This window comes from Dendropsophus ebraccatus, chromosome 1 (genome assembly GCF_027789765.1).
Source record: "Dendropsophus ebraccatus isolate aDenEbr1 chromosome 1, aDenEbr1.pat, whole genome shotgun sequence".
NCBI classification, from domain to species: Eukaryota; Metazoa; Chordata; class Amphibia; order Anura; family Hylidae; genus Dendropsophus; species Dendropsophus ebraccatus.
The window spans coordinates 25,349,368-25,371,487 of record NC_091454.1 but is presented as its reverse complement, the minus strand read 5'-3'; the positions used below and the strand labels follow the sequence as shown (position 1 = coordinate 25,371,487).

At 43.5% G+C, this 22,120-nt stretch overlaps 1 protein-coding gene across 2 annotated transcripts in view; it reads left to right on the top strand.

Annotated features, from left to right (window-relative positions):
- ANXA6 (annexin A6) overlaps positions 1-11,681 on the top strand; it is a 47,967-nt gene extending 36,286 nt beyond the window's left edge. The window contains exons 15-26 of one of the 2 annotated variants that reach the window (XM_069969123.1): positions 575-656; positions 956-1,050; positions 1,289-1,402; positions 3,231-3,321; positions 4,178-4,257; positions 4,492-4,545; positions 6,294-6,311; positions 7,187-7,280; positions 7,535-7,630; positions 7,865-7,923; positions 8,458-8,580; positions 11,225-11,681. In XM_069969123.1, coding sequence (XP_069825224.1) covers positions 575-656; positions 956-1,050; positions 1,289-1,402; positions 3,231-3,321; positions 4,178-4,257; positions 4,492-4,545; positions 6,294-6,311; positions 7,187-7,280; positions 7,535-7,630; positions 7,865-7,923; positions 8,458-8,580; positions 11,225-11,284 — 966 coding nt within the window. In that variant the 3' untranslated portion in view covers positions 11,285-11,681. The remainder of the gene's footprint in view (positions 1-574; positions 657-955; positions 1,051-1,288; positions 1,403-3,230; positions 3,322-4,177; positions 4,258-4,491; positions 4,546-6,293; positions 6,312-7,186; positions 7,281-7,534; positions 7,631-7,864; positions 7,924-8,457; positions 8,581-11,224) is intronic. The other variant, XM_069969124.1, reaches the window with a different exon arrangement.
- The last annotated feature ends 10,439 nt before the right edge of the window (positions 11,682-22,120 follow it).

The following is a 22,120-nucleotide window of genomic DNA, read 5'->3' as shown; positions in this document are numbered from 1 at the left end:
CCATCATTGTTAAACTCCTTTCCGACCTCAGTATAGGGCTGTCAGTAGGTTGATGGCTTAAAATGGCTAAGAGATTCCCTTTAAAGGTGTTGCCGAGTCCTAAGAACTGTTTCCATTTTCATATGAACAAGATAGAAGAGAGTCCTACCTAGGAACAAAATGTCGGGGAGATAGAAACATAGAAGATTTTCGGCAGAAAAAGACCACTGGGTCCATCTAGTTTGCCCTTTTAGTATTTTCTTTCTTATTATCTTAGGATAGATGTATGTTTATCCCAGGCGTGTTTAAATTCTGTCAGGGGTTATGGATTTGCATTGCCCTACCCCTTAGTTCTTGGAGAGATAAGCCTTTATAATTCCCCTTAAATGAATGGCTGCACAGAATGTGAGCTAACCACTGACAATGTCATCTAGTGATTCTGTCTACGACAAGGCAGGTAGGAATAAGTTCCCCTATTTGTTGGCATAGGATGGATGTGTAGCATGGCCCTGTGAACATACCCTAAACCTGTGGGAAAGTACATGACACATTAGATATATGTATAGAATATATTTATATTTTTATAATTTTCTAGTTGAAAGGAACCATTCGGCCCGCAGGTGACTTCAATGCAGACAATGACGGGAAGGCTTTGAGGAAAGCAATGAAAGGATTTGGTAAGAGGCCTAACCAGTTACTGTGGGAATTATATAAGGAGACTATAGTATTATTGTATGTGGTTATATCCTACATCCTCTCCACATTTCCTATACCACACCCTTAAAGGGGTTGTCCAGTGAAAATCTATTTCTTTCATATTAATTGGTTTCAGAAAGTTATACAGATTTGTAATTTACTTCTGTTTAAAAATCTTAAGTCTTACAGTACTTATTAGCTGCTGTATGTCCTGCTGGAAATGTTTTCTTTTCAGTCTGACACAGTGCTCTCTGCTGTCGCCTGTATGTGTATCCCGCAGGTACCGATGAAGACACCATCATTGACATTCTCACCAAACGCAGCAACTCCCAGAGGCAGGAGATAAAACACGCCTTCAAGTCCCACTTCGGACGAGTAAGCCTCATTTTTTATAATTGTAATTTATTTGTGAAACTCTGGGAAAACGTTAAAAACGTTACATTCTGCACGGAGAGTTAGGATTTGACCAATAGCTGGTAAGGACGAATATGATACTAATAGCTTCCTAGGCATGAAGGGAACACCAGATATTCTTTGTATTTCTGTCCTGTCATGTATTGGGGATTTCCTAGGGAAGGAAACCCGTCTGATGTTGCTCTCCTCTTGCTCTTAGGACCTTATGGCAGATCTGAAGTCCGAGCTCTCCGGAACATTGGCCAAACTCATTCTGGGACTCATGATGACACCGGCCCAGTTTGATGCAAAGCAAATAAACAAGGCCATAGTTGTATGTAGTCTTCTCTGTTATTGGATTTCACTTATGTCTATCTATCTATCTATCTATCTATCTATCTAATATCTATCTATCTATCTATCTGTCTGTCTACTGTATCTATCTATCTATCTATCTCCTATCTATCTATCTATCTATCTATCTCCTATCTATCTATCTATCTATCTATCTATCTATCTATCTATCTATGTATCTATCTCATATCTATGTATCTCCTGTCTATCTGTCTGTCTGTCTGTCTACTGTATCTATCTATCTATCTCCTATCTATCTATCTATCTATCAGCTTGTTATCTCATATCTATAGTATAGAGGATGACAAGCTGATCGTGGGGAGGTCCGACTGCCAGGACCACCACCAATCTCAAGGGGAAAAAAAGCAACCACCCTTCAATGCATGGAGCGTTCAGCCCACTTATATAGTCACCACTCCATATATCCTCTATGAAACTACCCAACGTTTTCAAATTTACCGCCCAGCTCTAATGACCTTCAACGCCTTAGAGCAGTGCTTCCCAACCTTTTCCACCTCAGGGCAGCGCTTGGAAAAAACAATTACCTTGGGGCACCCCTACCAAATAATGATCTACAAAATAAGAAAACTATCATACAGTGACTCACAGGTGACGTCTTCTTTGATCTGAGGCGTCACTTTCCCTTTTCCTCCCCATCCGGCCCAGGCCACCATGATGATTTCTTCCAGCTATGTTTCATCTCTTCAGAACCTGCCAGACAAACATCTTAGGCTCCGCACATTTCTAGTAACTTCTTTTCCTTTCTGCCTCCTAAAGGCTCCCATAGTAACTGCGCTGTTTGGTGTTATGTGCAGTAAAGCGAGTATAAATGTGGGTTACCCCTTGTATGTAGGATCCCCTGCTGTACCCTCAAATAATAATGCCCCCTGCTGTGCCCTCATATACTAATAATGTCCTTAGCCGTGTACCCCCATACAATAATAGTGCCCCCAGATGTGCCTCCATACAATAATAATTCCCCCACATGTGCCCCCCATGCAATTATAATGCCCCCTGCTCTGCCCCTAAAAAAAACAAACAAACATCCTACTCACCTAATCCCTGTGTGGCTGCAGGGAGCAGCTCTCCTTCCTCTTCTGGCTCCATCTTGCGTACCGCCGGGACAGAACCCCCGGCAGGCGTGATGACGTCACATCATCACGCCTGCCGGAGAGGTCACGTCCTAGTGTCCCATAGGCTGCAGGTATGAAGTGCTGCGGCCTATGGGATCGAATGTAGAAGCAAGACCCTGACAGGTCCTACATTCTGCTCATTTTAATTTTCCACCCGCTCACAGTGCGGGCGGAACATCAAAGCAATCTGTGCATCCCTAGAAGCTGCACGGCCGCAGCTTCTAGGGATTCTTAAAGTGATAGTTCTCACTGGGATCCCCGGCACTTCTGGCGGGTTCTCCCGGCACCCCAGTGTGCCGCAGCACCCCAGTTGGGAAACGCTGCCTTAGACTTTAGTCGGCCATACCGTGGCCCTAGCTTAAGATATATGGGGCTTTCCTGACCAACCATCCACAGATAATGTCGGTGGAGACAGTTGTCGGGCGTGATGGAAAATCACTGCCTGTCCCCTTTGTGCTGGAGAAAATAAGCCGTCATCAGACCTCTCTGGCTGCAGCTTAACCCTCTTAATAGAGAACACAGGATTGCTCGTGCTGAACGTTCCTGATTATGGGGAGGACAGGAGAGATAACTGACAGCCGGACGATTGTTCAGCGGTCACTTATTGAAGGTGTTTGGGGACCTTAGCACCAAACTCCCAATGACCTTTCATAACGTGTCTATACTGACTTCCAGGGCGCCGGCACAGATGAAAAGGTCCTGATTGAGATCCTGGCTACAAGAACAAACAAAGAGATCCAAGCTATTAATGAAGCATATCAGGAAGGTGAGCGGACCATATACAGTGTATGACCAGCAAACAGGTGTCCTTTAAAGGGACTCTAAACCTAACGTCTATGTACAGGACATTTGCTATGCAGATGAATCTATTGCTTTCTGCTAGCAGCCACCGGTGAAGCCATAACCAGTGCTGGAAAACAAAACAAAGCAACTTGGCAAATATTGGTTTTACATCTTCTGTTTTGTGTTTAAAGCTCCCGTGCACAGCTATGTGTCCCCATAGATACAGACTACAAACAATCCTTGTGTAGTCTGATCCTGGAAACACGCTTCCCTCCATCGGTCCCTATCTTCTTGTATAACTGCAGACTCAGACTACACAGTATTTATTTGTAGTCTGTAACCATGGAGACACATAGCTATGTGTAGGAGCTGTAATTCCGGTGGTAAGACATTTTTATATCTTGAATATGGTTTTTGGAGGTTTCATTGTTTCACATTTTGTTCATGCCCCTGCCCTAAATATGCACACTTATTCTTCTCCAGAAGAGGACTATCTCTCTGCTGCCTCCTATAGGTAGCTACCCTGGAAGTCAACCCATTAGAAAGCATTGAAGTGTGACTAGTATATTAGCCAAACAAAAGCTAGAAATTGACATAAATAGTTCTGCTGAGCCATGTTTTCAGGCTCTATAATGGGTTGGATATTGACTGGGTATCTACCTATAGGTGGCACTAAAGAGACATATTGGAGAGAAACTAATTTGCATACTTTTCCCAGAGAGCATTGCCTGTACGATGTTGCGCACTAGCTGGATCTCTATAAGGAGTGCCAGTACCCCCCAAATGCTATGCTACCTAGGCATTCTAATGACCGAGTGTCTCTTTATTCTTCACAATAGCTTTCCACAAGTCACTGGAAGACGCCATAAGCTCAGACACATCTGGACATTTCAAGAGGATCCTTGTCTCATTGGCGTCGGTGGGTAAAAAATGCACATCAAGCCATAGCTCTGACTGCTACTATACATATATAGAAAATATGTGACTAATGGACTATACTATACCATGGTCACATAACTTCTTGTTAAGATCCTATAGTCTTATAATTTACAGTGGCCTATTATATCATAAATAATACACTCCCACTACGTAACCATTAGACGTGCCTATAATAACCAATTCACACTAACAGCCCCCACTTATATGTCTTTAGGCTAACCGAGATGAAGCCGGTGAAGACTTGGAGAAAGCAATTGAAGATGCCAAGGTAAGAATATCGGTGCTTTCCCTTTAAATCTGCTTTATACTCACCTGGACAGAAGCAATGGCACAAGCTGTATATTTATATCTTTAAATCAGAAATAACTTTGCACATTAAAATTTTTTTACAATTCACATATAAAAGTTTACATATTGTACACTAGATGGAGCTGTAATTCCTCAGGATTTCATTATTATTACATATGCAGTAAGCTGTATATTTACCTGCAGAAATATAGGGCGATCATCCATTTCCTATCAATCAGCACAGATCAGTCTATGTTCTGATAGACTACGCCCCTGTTTAGTCTTGTTTGGGCAGTTCGGGTGGCCAAACTGGGCATGGAAAGGGAAGGGTGATGGGAGCAGCTGATCACTGTGGCAGCTGTAATATTAAAATTGTTGCCTGTCACAAAATCCATTACAGATCTGAACTATCACTATATCTCCCTTTGTGATCATCCGTGATCAGTGAGGAATCCTGGCAGTAAGTGTTAAGTTTTCCTGCAGCACTCCCGCAGGCGGAATTAAGTATTACACATTGTCCATATACATCAATGGGTTATATGTGCAATGCAGAAAAGCAAGTTTTCTAATCTAGACAACCTGTTTAGATCGGTTACAATGCCCCATCTTAATACCCCTGAAAGGGATATTCCTATCTCATGATGTTGGCCCCTATTCACAAGGGGGTAACAAGTGGGGGCACAACTGGTTAAACCTCTACTGTTACAATTCAGCCTTCCATTAGCTTTCCCTATTGCAGTGCCTAGTATATTTCTTATACAAGTTAAAGGGCAGGGAGAGTGTCACAATGTAATTCAGTTTGATATTCGAGCAGCATTAAAAAAAATTGCTATAAAATTGCCTCTTCACGTGTCAAAAGTTGCAACCAGAGACAAGATATATAGAACTCCAATGGCAATCATTACAGTCAATTAAAAAAGAAAAAAAAAAACTTCAAACCTCAACGGATCCATCAGGCCACTCAGTTATCCTGCAGTGGCCACTGCTGGTGAAGTGAGGTATTACATGGCGGTAATATACAATGTAATGTTATAATATACACAATTTAGAGAGCGGAGTCCCGTGTCGGGGATCTTTCTCTAATATGTCCTAGGACCTAATGGGTCACCCGAACAGAGATTTCCTCTAACCTAATTGTGGAGACGTCTTCAGCTTTTTTCAAAACTTTCCACGTTGTCAGGGAAAGTCCAGCTTCAACCTTTTTGCCACAAGTCTGTTCTTAAATACAAACTAGTGGTTTCCTTCTCGCTAAATATTTTGTAACCATAGTTTGGAAGCTGGCTGTGATTTTTTTGGCCTCCTCAGCTACGTTCACCTGGTCATTGCCATCCGTGTCCTCCACAGCACTTTCACTATGAGATGTAGATGCCCTGTAGATAATAAGGAGCCGCTATGAATTATTGACAATGAGCAGATGTCGCAGTACTGAGCTTGGCTCAACTTTCACAGTCCCCAAGGTGTAAAATTACAAATTCAACTATGCTATACCTGTACTAGTGCTGCATACAGGATGTTCCTATATTCCTTTGTCCTATATATATATATATATATATATATATATATATATATATATATGTAAGAGACATGTTAGTACATGATTATTATGGTATTATTGTATTTTTTTCTCATTTCTGGCACTTACCTTCCTTCAGATCTACATGGATCTTCATGTCTTGTCTTAATCTGCCTTCTCTGAATTATTCCTTATTTCTCATTTTCTTGTCTTAGGTTATTGCTTCAGTCTTGGTGAGTGGTCATCTATGTCCCTTACATATTGTCACTGTCCCAGTAAAAGCATGGCAGTCATCCACAACTGGAGCCACAATGCATCCCTGCTTGCATTTCTTTAAAGGGAACCCCTCACTATGAAAATGCTACCTAATCTATCAACATAGTTTTATAGAGCAGAAGGAGCTGAGCAGATTGATATATATGTTCATGGGAAAAGATTCAGTATAACTTGATATTTATTGATTGAAATCTCTGATGTTTCCATGGTAAAGAGTCCAGTCCATTGAGCGATACGCCCACTGGACTCCTTATCACAGAGTCAATCAACTTGTTACAAGTTATATAGAATCTTTTTTTACAAAGTTGTATATCAATCTGCTCATTTCTTCCTGCTCTATAACAGGATGCTGATAGATCAGATAGCATTGACTTGGTGACAGTTTCTCTTTAAAGGGGTTGTCCACTTTGTGACTCGCTTATTGTCATGTGACCCTTAAAAAAACGAAGAACTTTCCAAAATATCCTTCAGCCAGCAGGTCTAATATGTAGGGAAACCTTCAGTAAGTGATCGGTCTTCTTGCAGCACCACCGCATGGAAGTTTAAGAATTACACAGTGTTCATTCACATTAATGTATAATGCAGGGCTGCACAGGTCCTCCAGAGAAAGAGACACTCTTTGTATCTACTTTCCTCTCTGGTCAAGTCATGAGGAACCTGAAGCAAGGTCCTTACCCAATTAACTCAGAATTCTCTACTAGGTTGTAAAGGTTTTTTAAACTGGACAATCCCTTTAAATCTATGACTCTGCTTTTGCAACATACCCCATGCGTACTGTACATTTGGCATTGTCTCGGTCATTTCTTATTCCTTTTTGCTTGAATACTTTCAGGAAGTCTCAGATTCAGGATCCGGTGACAAAACCTCATTAGAAACCCGTTTTATGACCATCTTGTGTACGCGTAGCTACCCACATCTCAGGAGAGGTGAGTGATGCTTTATTGGTTTAATATGGGGATGATACAGGATGGCAAACATACAGCGCCAATGTCAGACTGGGGTATCCTAGGCCCATACTCAATTATTCCGAGGGCCACTCTTATCCATGTATGACATGTGCAGACTGAGTTTTTATTGCATTGTGTGTGTGTGTGTGTATATACAGTATATATATATATATTTTTTTTTTTTTTTTGACGCCTTTGTTTTATATATTGACTCCTTGATTTTTTATTTCTAGTATTCCAGGAGTTTATCAAGCAGACAAACCATGATGTTGAACATACCATTAAGAAAGAAATGTCAGGGGATGTGAAGGATGCTTTTGTGGCTATTGGTGAGTAGGGGTCTACCCTGCGGTCTCCTCCTCTCTGCTATGCTATGACATGGTGCTAGTCAAACTGCACTGTGCTGGGGGATGATTTATATAGGGCACTACTATAGATGGCATATGTGTGAAGAAGGGGTTACTGATGCACTGGTTTGCATTGTGATACGTCAACAGCAATGACCTGCAGCAGACCCCTTTTAAAAAATATATTATCTGATGTTTTCTCTTTCTTCCCTTTAGTCCGCAGTGTGAAAAATAAACCGGCCTTCTTCGCAGAACGTCTCTATAAAGCAATGAAGGTAACAAAAAACATCTATGGATTTATATTACATTTGGTGTTGTGAAAATAATAGAGCATTGGTGTGATTTAGCCAGGAGAGGAACCCGGCGCTCAAAGGAGTTGGGCTCCATAGACTTAAAATGGAGCCCCTCTTCTGCAATGAGTCGAACTGAAAGGGGTTATCCAGTACTACAAAAACATGGCCACTTTCTTTCAGAGACAACACGACTCTTGTCTCCAGTTCAGGTGCGGTTTGCAATTAAGCTCCATTCACTTCAATGGAATTGAGCAGCAAAACCCCACCCAAGCTGGAGACAAGAGTGGGGCTGTCTCTGGAAGAAAGTGGCCATGTTTTTGTAGCGCTGGATAACACCTTGAACACTGATCTGGAGAATGAAGTGCAGCACCATGCACTTCTCCCAGCTACATCTGGAGATCGCTGGGGGTCTCAGCACTGAGATCTTAACCATTTTGACATGTTCTACATATTGTACCTATTCCTCATATCATTGGGACAGCAGATACACTGTAATGTACATTTCTGTCTCTTCAGGGAGCTGGGACAGATGAACGGACCTTGACCAGGATCCTGATATCCAGAAGTGAAACTGACCTGTTCAACATTCGCCAAGAGTTCAAGAATGAATATGAGAAGTCTCTCCATCACTGTCTTGAGGTGATAATGACATGTAGCGGAGATAGGGTTGCGACATGATAATGTACAGCTGCTGCATGTTATAGGGTCATATAGCCATACTGTGCACAATCCAAAGTCAGTCAAATGGGGAATAGGCAGGAGGCTAAAGGTCAAGTGACAGCATAGATACTTACAGCCCCTCCCCGTGCAAATGTATATGATATCACAAAGATAAATTCATTTCTGGGATGTGCTAGTGATGCCCCATCTATTACTGAAGAGCACTGATGGCCTATCATAAGGTCTGGTGGGGGATGCGTGCACTCATATGAGCTCATTGGACTCTTCACAATGCTCCATGACTTGCTGAGTTCGCTATTCTTAACCCCTTCCTTATAAACGCAGCTAAATCTAGGGAGGTCTGGCAGGCACCATCTAGCACCAGTACCTAAACTTTCCCCCCAGCTGCATCGCTCCGACTCAATCTGTCACCTAAGGGCCCTATTCCACCAGACGATTATCGTTCAGATTATCGTTAAATCGTTCGAATCTAAACGATAATCATTCAGTTGAATTGCAGTTAACGATTAACAACCGAATGAGAAATCGTTGATCGCTTTATAAGACCTGGACCTATTTTTATCGTTGCTCGTTCGCAAATCGTTCGGTCGTTTGCAGTAGATACGAACGCAATAGCAAAGAAATAGCGAAGAAAAAACAATCGCAAATATGATCATAAGTAACGATTATCGTTCCATGGAAATGAGCGAACGTTTTCAGGTCTTTCGCAATAGCGGTCGTTTGAGATCGTTAATCGTTAACGATTATGCGAACGATAATTGTCCGGTGGAATAGGGCCCTTAGCTGCAGTTCAGTTCCCCGGGTCCTATCCCTGTGGGAACCACAGCGTATCTCCACAACTAACACCAGTAAAAGAAGTGGGGGAGTACCATGCCTCTAATAGGTCACCCTTAGAACAACTCCCCCTTCAAGTGCCCTGCAAGACTTCCCTACTGCAGGCAAAATAAAACAAAAGAAAAAGTCCACACCCAGACACCAATACCAGTCAAAAACAAACTGCAACAAGGGCGGGCGGGTGGGCCGAAGCTGGTCTGGCGGGAAACTGACGCTTCACCTCTTTTCCGCCTCTTCTTATAGAACTTCAGCAACTCCCTGGTAAGTGACCTCACCTAGCAACTCCCTCCCCTCCTTGCCAGCTCCATCCCCATCTGACCTAACCTTAACCCCTTATTAGCCCTTAGGCCTCCTATCCCAGCCTACCTGCTCATTTCAGGCCTCCATTATGTCTGCACCCCGCTCCGCGCTCTTCCTTACACATAGTTCAACTGAACGGTACAAGGATGCGATATGCTGCTCAGTTGCTACTAAGTGTACAGTGTACTGGTGTATAGACCCATGCAAACACAAAAGAAGCCACTGCACTCACCCAAGCATGCTCAGTTCCTTCACTGCACAGATAGGTGCGTGTACCAAGAGTCGCCCCAACCTCCCCCAATAGACCTTTAAATGCATTTTTTTAAACATTTTTTTAATTGTTGCCCCGCACTTACTATGATATTAAAAAACATTTTCCCATAGGTCTTAATTAAAAAAATGTTACTGTGATCGATGTGAAAGCACGTCAGCTGTAGAAGAGAAATTAAGCAGCCTGAACTATATGTGACATGTCGACTGTAGAAGAGAAACTGAGCAGCCTGCACTAAATGTGACATGTCGACTGTAGAAAAGAAGCTGAGCAGCCTGCAGTATATGTGGCATGGTGGCTGTAGAAGAGAAACTGAGCAGCCTGCACTAAATGTGACATGTCGACTGTAGAAAAGAAGCTGAGCAGCCTGCAGTATATGTGGCATGGTGGCTGTAGAAGAGAAACTGAGCAGCCTGCACTATATGTGACATGTCGACTGTAGAAAAGAAGCTGAGCAGCCTGCAGTATATGTGGCATGGTGGCTGTAGAAGAGAAACTGAGCAGCCTGCACTAAATGTGACATGTTGACTGTAGAAGAGAAACTGAGCAGCCTGCAGTATATGTGGCATGGTGGCTGTAGAAGAGAAACTGAGCAGCCTGCACTATATGTGACATGTCGACTGTAGAAAAGAAGCTGAGCAGCCTGCAGTATATGTGGCATGGTAGCTGTAGAAGAGAAACTGAGCAGCCTGCAATATATGTGACATGTCGACTGTAGAAAAGAAGCTGAGCAGCCTGCAGTATATGTGGCATGGTAGCTGTAGAAAAGAAGCTGAGCAGCCTGCAGTATATGTGGCATGGTGGCTGTAGAAGAGAAACTGAGCAGTCTGCACTTTATGTGACATGGTGGCTGTAGAAGAGAAACTGAGCAGCCTGTACTATACTGTATGTGACATGGTGGCTGTAGAATACAAACTGAGCAAAATGTTCTAAAGACCTATGGAAAAAAAAAGTTTTTTTTTGCACCATAGTATTGCATTCAAGGGTGTCCCTAGACTTTAACTATTTATGCAGGGGATTTCTAGCTACAGGAATTTATTAAGAATCCAGGGATCCCACAGTTATAGGGATATAGCCATCGGATGCTTGGCCTAAAAATTAGATGATGATATGGTGGACATTCCCTTTTGAAAATTTAAGATAATACAAAATAAAAACACAGAAAAAAAATATATCTGATAAATATTTTTCTTATAGAGTGAAACATCTGGAGATTATCGCAAAGCTCTGCTGGCCATCTGTGGGGGAGATGACTAAACCAGGAAGCCAAACTTTTTCTACATCCATCTGTGAGCTCATGCACTGTCTTTGTGGTAGATGGCATCTAGGACCTGCAAAGCAACTGTGAAAAAAGACAATGTCACCAAGCAACAGAAAATGCAGCAAAGAAATACAATGCATGGGTTGTGGGAGGGCGGTGTAGGTTGGGGGGGGCAATAGATTTGGGATCACCGTATTGTAATAGAATGGCCTTATAAAGCCCTTCTAATCCAGATACTGCTGTGTATGTGACACTTAGAGATAATTTCTTACAACACCAAAGCCGATTCTAGGTCCTTTATTATATACGGGGATCTAGTCAAGTTGGAATAAAGTGTCTTAGTACATATGTGTCATTTACTGTTCTTTTACATCAATAAAAAAATATACATGATGTGTGAAGATATTTTGGGCACAAGTCACATAAAGATTTAGGTGAACCTCAGCGATCAGATGTAATCGGTAAGGAATCAGCGAATCAGGAATCTCTTTCCCTGCAGCGCCACCACAGGGGAAATGAGGCATTACAGAATTCCCACTAAAATTAGCTGACTGTATAACACATGGACATGGTGGCTCATCCAGACAGAGAGACGCTCTCTGCAGTGGATCTCATCTCTGGCTAATAGATAAAGGTCTGGAAGAGATAGGAAGATTCTACGGTGGGCTGAACCTTGTATAATGAGATCCTACAGCTCTTAGATGGGGTCAACTAGATCCACCAGAGGAAATGATCCTGAGGCCTGCTCATTGTTTATATAGAACATATACACAAATCAGCCAGAAGTAACAAAATTTAGTGACTTTTGGGGCGAGGTGCTAACTATAGCCTGTATGTATTCCCAGGCACTCCCCATCCCCATCTTCCTCCTCTCTTCTGCACTCTCCATAGACTTGTAATCTAGTTACCCCCCCCCCCCCTTCCCCCCCCCCCTTCCCCCTCGTTTTAATGGAAACTTTTTTTGCATGGGCTTCTAAGGATAAGGAAATATCCTGGATTTACCTGACCATTGTTATGTGCTTGTTGACAAACCCACACTTACCATTGGCCACAGGCGAACTTTAAGGCTAGAAATGTGTAAGTAATTTTTACGTGTCGTATCAAAGGCTATAATACATTGTGGTCTCTGGTATAAAGCCCTATTTAAGGGTAACTAATCGAATAAAGTGGTTTCCAGTATCTAGGGCTGAACAAGAGGAGGGATCATGCCCATAATTTACACAGAGAGGCCACTGATTTCAATGAGAAATGTGTAGTACCCCATTTTCCCATGGATGAGAGCAGTGTGGTTTCTAGAAGAAAAGAACAGACTTGTTTTTCCTTGTCGCTTAAATACACAGAGTAAACCTTGACGATACCTTTTTTGCTTACATATGTTTTACAACTATTCTAAGAACATCTTGACCTAATTTTGAAAGCCACACACAATATATATATATATATATATATATATATATATATATATAGCAAGATGGTGACCCAGTTCTTAAGCATTCTTTACAACATTCTTGTCGCTTTCTTGCTGGAACCCAAATATGAATAGAAGGTCAATATTTTTATCCTTCTCTCCCAATTTTTTTTCCCGATTTTTGTTTATGCCTAGTGGTCAGAGGTCATTGAAGCTGTTAGTGATGTAGATTACATTTTGCTTTACTCACAAAACTTCACACTAACTCCTGCACATAGCACTAGCTAAGCCACATCCCCACTTCCTGTGTTCCATCCTGGTGTCTCTATGAAATGTATGGCAGTGAACAGAAATTTGCAGGGAAGTGAGACACCTAGTGGCCAAGTAGTTACGGTGCCACTTTTAATAAAAAATATTAGATAACATATGTTATCCAATGGAAATAAGTTGTTTGAAATGACAAAGTGACCATTGATGCTGGACTCAGATATGACTAAGTATAAACTGTTTTTATTGGGGGAAAAACACATTTTTGATCATGTTATAATTCACCTTTTTGGAAGATTAGGTGACAATAAAATCAAACTGAACATTGGGTATTTTCTATACATTTACAATGTTTATCACCTGCCAGTTTAGTATATTAAGTACAGATACCATGATACCAACAATGTAAATTTTTTTAGGGCTCGTTCCCACTGAGGAAAGGTAGCGGAATTCCGCGACGGAATTGTCCGCCGCGGAATGCCATTAGCCTCCCGCTCATAATGGGAGTCTATGGGAGGCGCGCGCTCCTGCCCTGTCCGCGCTGAAGAATGAACATGTTCATTCTTCAGTGCGGACAGGGCAGGAGCGCGCGCCTCCCATAGACTCCCATTATGAGCGGGAGGCTAACGGCATTCCGCGGCGGACAATTCCGTCGCGGAATTCCGTTACCTTTCCTCAGTGGGAACAAGCCCTTAAATTGCCATATTTTTATGTTTTTTTGGATGTTAAAGTCTGGTGAAATTCAAAAGTACATGGCAGGCAGGGGGTGATGGAAACATAATAAAGAAAGTATAGTTACCAGACCCCGTGCCTGTGCTGTGCTGCATCACCAGGCTCCCGTACCCTGGAGGATGTCATTTTCTCACGGCTTTGGGATACATCACAACTTCGCTGGAACGGTGGTAAGGGTGAAGTATAGCCCATGCTGCCCATCAGTGACTGCAGCAGTGTCCCAGCCCAGTAACTGACTGGCTGAGCGGGGGGAATCACCATCCGAGTCATGACGTAGCGGGGGGAGATGTGAAAAATGCAGACGGGTGCCCTGGAGCGGGGTGTGGGGCGCGGCACTGTGACAGCATGGGGAAGGTAAATATACGTTCTTTATTATATGCAGCCCCATAGATAATATATGGAGAGACGGGTCATGTGCCCTCCTTTCAAGGAAAGTAGTAGGGGCCCTATTGTAGGGATTCCTGGGGGCCAATCTCATACTTGTATTCTATTCTGTGGATAGGGCACAAGTAATATTAAACTAGATTTGCATTTTCAGGGAAATACAGTACATAGTGCTGAAAAGAGCGCCCCTTTAACAGTGACTTCCCTTTAAGAGAAACTTGAACCCTTCATACCCTCCTTTTAAGAGCGACTTTGGTACTGTCCCTTTAGGAGCGACCTGGGGACCATCCCTTTAAGAGCGACCTGGGGACCGGTCCCTTAAGAGCAACCTGGGGACCGTCCCTTTAAGAGCAATCTGGAAACTGTCCCTTTAAAAGCGACCTGGGGACCGTCCCTTTAAGAGCGACTTGGGTACCTCTGCTACTTCACTGACTCAGCTCTGCCGTATCATGCGGGTACTGGCTCTGCTACATCACTGACTCATCTCTGCTACTTTACTGACTCAACTCTGCAACATAGTGCAGGTGTCGGCTCTGCTACACAGCTGGCTCAGCTCTGCTACCTATTGCGGGTCTCGGCTCTGCTACATGGCTGGCTCAGCTCTGCTAAGTAGTGCGGGTGTCAGTTCTGCTACACGGCTGGCTTAGCTCTGATACGTAGTGCGGGTGTTGGCTCTGCTACACGGCTGCCTCAGCTCTGATTAGTGATTTGTATAGAAGCACATTTACATCCTTGTCATAAGCTTCATTTGAGCTATCCTGCAAATGTAATTGCTTCAGCAGCAGCTGCCTGGCACTAGATTCTAAAGGTAAAGCATTACTATCAGGAAACATTTGATGAGTCATGTGACCCTTACACAGGCTGGCTGAACAGGGTTTTCTCCAGAATCATCTACCCATATATTCTGCTTCCATTACAGTTCTTGCAGTGACCTTTCGATGTATTCCATACATAATAAATATATTTAGAGCATGATTCATGAAAGTAACAATAACTATAACTAGGTAAGCAAGTCAAGTGACTCTGTATTTATAGTGAAAAGTCACCGACCTGTCTTCTGGTACGACCATCATGTGAGCGAGACGCCGTGTGTGTGATGACTCATATAATTCACGTGTGAGTTATATAATACATGTAGTATCTACCGGATCATCCATACACTGCTCAAGGCGTATTAACCCTATATAGCACTACGTCTTCTGAAAATTACATAGCCTTTTCTTTATTTTTACATTGTTTTATTCTGCTCTTTGACAGTAGTCCGACTGCTGGCACCCCCATCGATAAAAAGAAGGGGGGGAGGGGAGCAGTTTGCTCCAGACTCAATAAAGCACCAGTTAAAGGGGTTATCCAGAATTAGAAAAGAAACAGCTACTTTCTTCCAAAAACAGCACCACCCCTGTCATCAGGATGTCATATTAAAGTTAAAGGACAACTCTGAGCAAGGCGATTCTTTGTAAAAGTGCCCGGGTGGGGGAGTCGGAAAGAAATAATGTGCTCTCACCTCCCCAGCTCCAGTGCTGTTGCCACGTGCCACCGCTTCGGCCACTTCCTGGTTAGAGAAGAGAGGGGGGTCATGATGTGTCAGCCAGTCAGCAGCCATAACGGTTCCTGCCTCGACCGCTGACTATTCAATGGAATAGAATTGCAAAACCCACGCCCAAACCAAAGACAGAAGACGTGGACGAAAGCAGACATGTTTTTTAAGTCTGGAAAATCCCTTTAAGTATGTGAACTGCTGCTCTATTAAAAGTCTATGGGACAGCTGAGGAAACTGGAGTAAAGCATTTGGCTATCTGCTGCTTTCTCAGAGATTAGTCGCCAGCAGAGAACAAAGGATTACACAGTGGGAGCTGTGTGAAAGCCGGTATTCAGAGGTCAGAGAGGTCAGTGCTGAATTCAGAGGAGATAGCTCGGTGATGTGGCTGTAAATTAACTCTTTGTTGTCCTGTTTTGGTGCCTCATCTCCCTCCACCCCTCCCCTCTCCATAGAAAAACATGATAAAAATGCATTTTTCAGCTAATAAACCCAATTACAAAGTTTCTTAAAATCACCTGTACTATTGATTTCTGCAAAAAAAAAAAAAAATTAACAACAGTGACACTTTCAACTAAAGAGATGCTGTCTACCAGAGGTGGCAGCAGAGAGCACTAAACAGTGTGTTAAAGGGGTTATCCAGGATAAAAAAAACACAGCTACTTCCCTACAGAAGCGGCACCACCCCTCTCCTCAGGTTGTGTGAGGTATTACAATTCAGCCCCATTCACTTTAATAAAACTGAGCTAAAACCCACACCCAAATTGAGGGAAAGGGTGGCACTGTTTCTGGAAGAAAGCTACCGTTTTGGTTTTTTTTAAAGCCAGTGATTGCTCAGGATATGCTTCATCAGACCGTAAGAAAACACAGTGGGAAATCAGACACTTACCATTTATCCTCTGTATAGGTAATATGTTGTCTTAATGGGAAAATCCCTCTAAGTAGTCACACGTATTAATAAAAAATGGGTGTAAAATACACAGATGAAAGCCCCAATGGCTCCATATGGGACAGTGAGATGACCAGACCTTATGTACCAAAAGTATTATAGTAATAGAAAACTAAAAAGAGGTAGAAGAACAAGACTATAAACAGTATAGGTGAAAGGAAAGGAGGAAATTGGCTCTAGAATTGGAGAGAGTGGCCCCTGGGATATGTGCACCCCCTGCACCTATTATATCAGGTGGATGCTGGGAAACTTTACCTGTTCCCCCAGCAGCACGTTCTTCTTCCTTCATTACTAGTATCAGTCCTGTGGGAAATTCTAACCACAACAAAGCTCTTTTCTTTTCTGCTAATGATACAGAAACTATGATTATTATTATTATTATTATTATTATTATTATTAATTTATTATTCCCATTATTATGTGATATTATCAGATATTATATACAGATATAAGCCCAGTTTCCCTGTAATAAGCCCACATTTATCAACCAATCACAGCTCAGGTATAATTTTTCCTGGGTTCATTAAACCCAGCTATATGCCATTTTAATGAACACTAATAAACTAGGGATTACATTTTAAAGGGATTGTCCTTTTAAGCACACCCATTTTGAAACACTCTTAGTGAATGCTGCCGTGAGTATAGCGTGGTTATGCAGAGCATGTCTATGCATTACACCTTCATTTTTGTAAGAATAGTGTAATGCTTCATATCCCCTCTGGAGGTGCTGTAAAGAAATTGAACACTTGCTACCAGGTTGCCCAGGGACTATAGCTGATCCCTGGTAGCTTCAGGAACAGGACACCTTGACTTCAACACTCTCAGTTTTTTCCCATAATCAACCAATCACAGCTCAGGTTTGAATTCTTAAAGGGGAACTATTTGCAGGTTAGACATATCTGACCTGCTGCTATGTCCCTATTGGGCAGGAGACGCAGAAGATGAAGGTATGTCTCTTACCTTCATCCTCGGCATCGCTCTGGTGCAGTTAGTCTTTTGCTCCACAGTTCGGTGAGACTGTTAGGAGCACTGCCTGCCCCCACAGCGCCAATCTGGCTCGCTCCATTCATTATCATTAGAAAGGGGCGGGCTGGCTGGGGGCACATAGGCACTATGGGGGCGGGCAGTCTCACCTAACAGTCTCACCAGACCGTGGAGCAAAAGACTAACTGCAGCTGAGCTGCACCAAGGATGAAGGTACGAGACATACCTTCATCCTCAGTGTCTCCTGTGCAATAGGGACATATCAGCAGGTTAGAGTTGTCTAACCTGCTGATAGTACCCCTTTAAGTATTCAAGAGCTGTGATTGGTTGATTACGGGGAAAAAACTGAGAGTTCGGGGGTTTCAGGCAGCTTGATATAGCTGGGTCATGGTGTCCTGATCCTGAAGCTACCAGTGATCAGCTATAATGCATAGGCAACTGGTAGCAAGTGTTCAATTTCCTTACAGCACCTCCAGAGGGGAAATAATGCATTACACAATTCTGACAAAAATCAAGGTGTTGTCCATGTAATGCATAGACATGCTCTGCATACCCACTCTTTACTCACGGCAGCATTCACTAAGAGTATTTTAAATGGGTGTGCTTACAAGGAAAATCCCTTTAAGAAAGTGGTTATTTTGTAGACATAAGCTATACTCAGAGCTATACTGCAGGTGAAATGTAATTCCTAGTTTATTATGGTTCATTAAAATGGGATATATCTATAGTGTGAAATAGGGCACTTCCTCATGGATCCCGGGTGGCGTGTCACACGCCTTCTCTGCTGCAAGGTTGTTGGGCGGTGTTGTTACACAGTGACTTCTTATGTACATTATCATAAAGTGTCACTTACATTGTACTATAGAATTTTGTGCAATAAGGGTTTTACACAGAAACCAAGAGGCGGATATGAACAGAGCCTGTTACGTCCGCCCTATCTCTAGTGTCTCCTGATGAGCATACATGAAGTTTTAGGTGATTTTTCAAGATAAGTCGTCATATGTGGAGCAGCACTGTTTCTGGCCATTATATAACTTTATATGATTTTTTTTTTTACTAGCTTTCCCCTCTAATTCTCAGTTGTTCCTAGTGTGTAAATAATACGTGGGTAAAATAATCTCTAGGATGGCTCCTGTTTTTACAGTCAGGAGACTGAAGTTAAAAAAAAAAAAGAGCAATACTCACCTGCTGCACGGCTGCAGTGGTGTCCTCCTCCGGCTTCTTCTTCTCCATTCCTGCTCAGTGAGCACATGAGTGACATTACTCGTATGCCACATAACTGGGGGGTGGCTGGTTGTTGCAGTCTCTTGTGACCGGAGGCATAACGCTCACTGGCCAATGGCACCTTACCCTGTGAAACACAGCGCAACAACTGCAACTGCACCACAGCAACTGAATAGGAGCCCATACAGTTAAAGAACCAGGTGTAGCTCCCAGTGGCACTTGCAGATCATAGTGGTCTGGAATTCTCATCCTCAGAGGAGGAGATTGGATCAGACTAGGGGTTCACGCACAGGTAGTAGGGACTAAGCATGGCTTTGTGTAAAAATTTAAGAGAGCATACTGTGCATACATTGTCACCCTTTCCGATCATTGAAATGCTAACACTCGCCCCTGGTATACGCCATGGAAAAGGGGCAGATTCGCCCCATCTCACCAGCCGTATCCCGTGCTCTCTTGAGTGGGGGGGGGCCTCCTCCCACACATGATTTATTAAGGTTTACACCTCGAAATAGGCGTAAACCAGGCAAAAATCTGTACCTGCTCTGAGCAGGTTTGTGCTGCAAGGCCTGTGTCCAGCGCAAGGGTAGGCAGCTGTACTAAGGGGCGTACACCTCTTAGTAAGTTTGGCCAGAAAAAAAGGGGGCGGGGCTTTAATTAAGATTAGCGTATAAGTACGACAGTCTTCATAGCGCTCCCCTATGCCTTTATTCCCATTAAACGCCAAGTATGGCTGCCTGTCAATCACTATACAGATAGTGGAGAAGACCCGGCACTCACCAATGTAGTTCTGCTATTTTATTACAGTGCAGGTACAAACAGGACGCGTTTTGGCCAAGCATGGCCGATGTCACCTGCACTGTGATAAAATAGCAGAACTACATTGTTAAGTGCCGGGTCTTCTCTACTATACGTCTGGCTACTACCACCTTAAGCACCACCGACCCACAGAAGTGCCGTCCTCTCCACACTAGGGATGGTCCGAATCTTCCGAGGTTTGGGTTCGTATGAACCCGAACGCTCGGCATCAGATTACCGCTGTCTGCCCGCTCCGTGCAGCGGGTGGATACAGCGGGAGGACTGCCTGGAAAACTGGGATACAGCCTATGGCTATGGCTGTATCCCAGTTTTCCAGGCGGCCCTCCCGCTGTATCCACCCTCTCCACGGAGCTGCCAGGCAGCGAGAATCATTGCAGAGAGTTCGGGTTCGTACGAACCCCAACCGAAACAGGTTCGGACCATCCCTACTCCACACCAATCCGTGTGAATTACTATAGACACCATCCTAGCAATTCTATTTTCTGTTACTTTAAAAAGAAGTCTGTTCTCAATGTGTGAGAAAAGCTGCACAAACAACTGTTCAAGGTCAGTAAATATCCCTAATCCTACTTGTTTGTTATCTGGGGGATATGATCCTGTGTACAGACACATAAGACTTTGATCTCTAAATACACTGTACCTGGGAATTTCCTTTGAGTCACTGTATTCGGTGCAATCCACAGCTCCTGCTGAAATCTCCAAATCTCCTCTAATAGTGACTGCAAATGAATTCATCGCACTATAACATTAGTGTCAATCAGCTTATTCCACCTCTTCCTAGCCGGAACCGCCCCTGAAAATTTTATGTATCCATTGTGCGGTACTTACTTAAATGGCCACTACACCTGGTGTGGACATCTTATAACAAATAAAATAGCAGCTATCACGTTGCTCAAGTTGGAGTTTCTGGTAGAAAACTAAACATCACCTGACATGCCATTCATACTGTTGTTATTTTACAATGGATCAGACATATAGACATCTGTGGCCCTGTTACAACTGCGACCTCTGCAACCCCAATAGTTACCTTCCTGGTGCCCACTGTCAGAGAGTTAGCGGCTGTAGGTCCAAGTGAGTGGATGTGTTAGAATCCACTCAGTTACAAAGTTCTCCTACTAAACCCTAAGACAGCTATGTAGTGCTAAGTTCTACAAAGGGAAGAGAAGCCAAACAGGGAACACCTTTCCCATGCCAGGAACCTCTCTAAAACATGCAGGGCAGTTACCTGGAGCAATATGAACTGACCCCAGTGGGGCAAAGCTACCGTGAAAAAGGTCTATGTATCCTACTGCGCAGTGCAGAACAACTGGGTAATCCTGGCAGTCTGCTACACCCAGATAATCGACGTATTACCCACCTAGGATGGGTAGCCTGCAACTGGGGGGCATAAGGCGGTTAGAGACAGCATGTCACCCTTGAGTACGAGTATTCTTTCTCTTCTTCTACTACTTCACCTGTTCCAGCAGAGCACACTTACTATATTAAACAGGGCTCCTCTGGCAACTCCTCTCTCTCTACTACAAGGCACCTACTACTACTAGTACCAGTTCTACCTCACACCCACACATCTACCCACACATCTCTGTACACTTGGGCTATTCTCTCTTTCTGTGAGTGGCAGTACCATCTGTCTGGGGTGGGTCCAATACCACTCCAGGCTACCGTGACAAGTGCCCAAGTAACCCTAAACTCCCCCGAGGCTACCGCGCACCACACACATCTGGGTGCACAAACTGCAAAATGCATCATCTGCCAATAGTAGTCTATGGTCCATATAAGTCAGGCATGTCCAAAGTCCGTCCGGAGGGCCATTTGCGGCCCGCGTTCCGAACTTTTACGGCCCCCCAGGTATCCAGCTTGCTATTATCTGCCTGTGTTATAAAGCATATAGCATGTAGCATGTAAAATGGTCGGCCCTCGCACATGTTCACTTCATCAAATTTGGCACTCTTCGAAAAAAGTTTGGACATGCCTGATATAAGTTCATGTCCTATTTAATGCCGCTCTGGACAAATATACAGATTGTGGAAGCCATGGTTGTATGCACTGGGCCATAGACTAGAATGGGTCTGCATACTGCGGATATGTGCAAGGGACCTAAAACCAACACACTGTGGAATCTTGCTGGACCAGTACAGCTCCCTCTGCAAAAGAGTCAGTAGCCTCTAGGAGTCATCAGCGTTAGTGGTACCTATTTAATAGTGTTGCACACAGGCCAACTTTAATATTGGCAGAACCCATCCCCCTGCTTAGAACATATACACGTTCTGTTGAGCGTCCACGTATAAGGGGGAATCCATATTTGGCCGCCAGCTATCTTATTGTTCGGCCGGTGCACAAATAAGCAAAGCATTGTGAGTGCAGAAAATAGAAAAGTGTCGAGGCAGCGGTTGCACTATTGCAGTCTTCGCATTGGTAACGCTATCACTTTTCTAGTTTTGTGCGAGCTGGAAATTCCCTGACATGCTTCCTCTTTAACCCTAAACTTCCTGATCTGATTATAGATGCGATGGGCGGGACCTGGGGCAGCG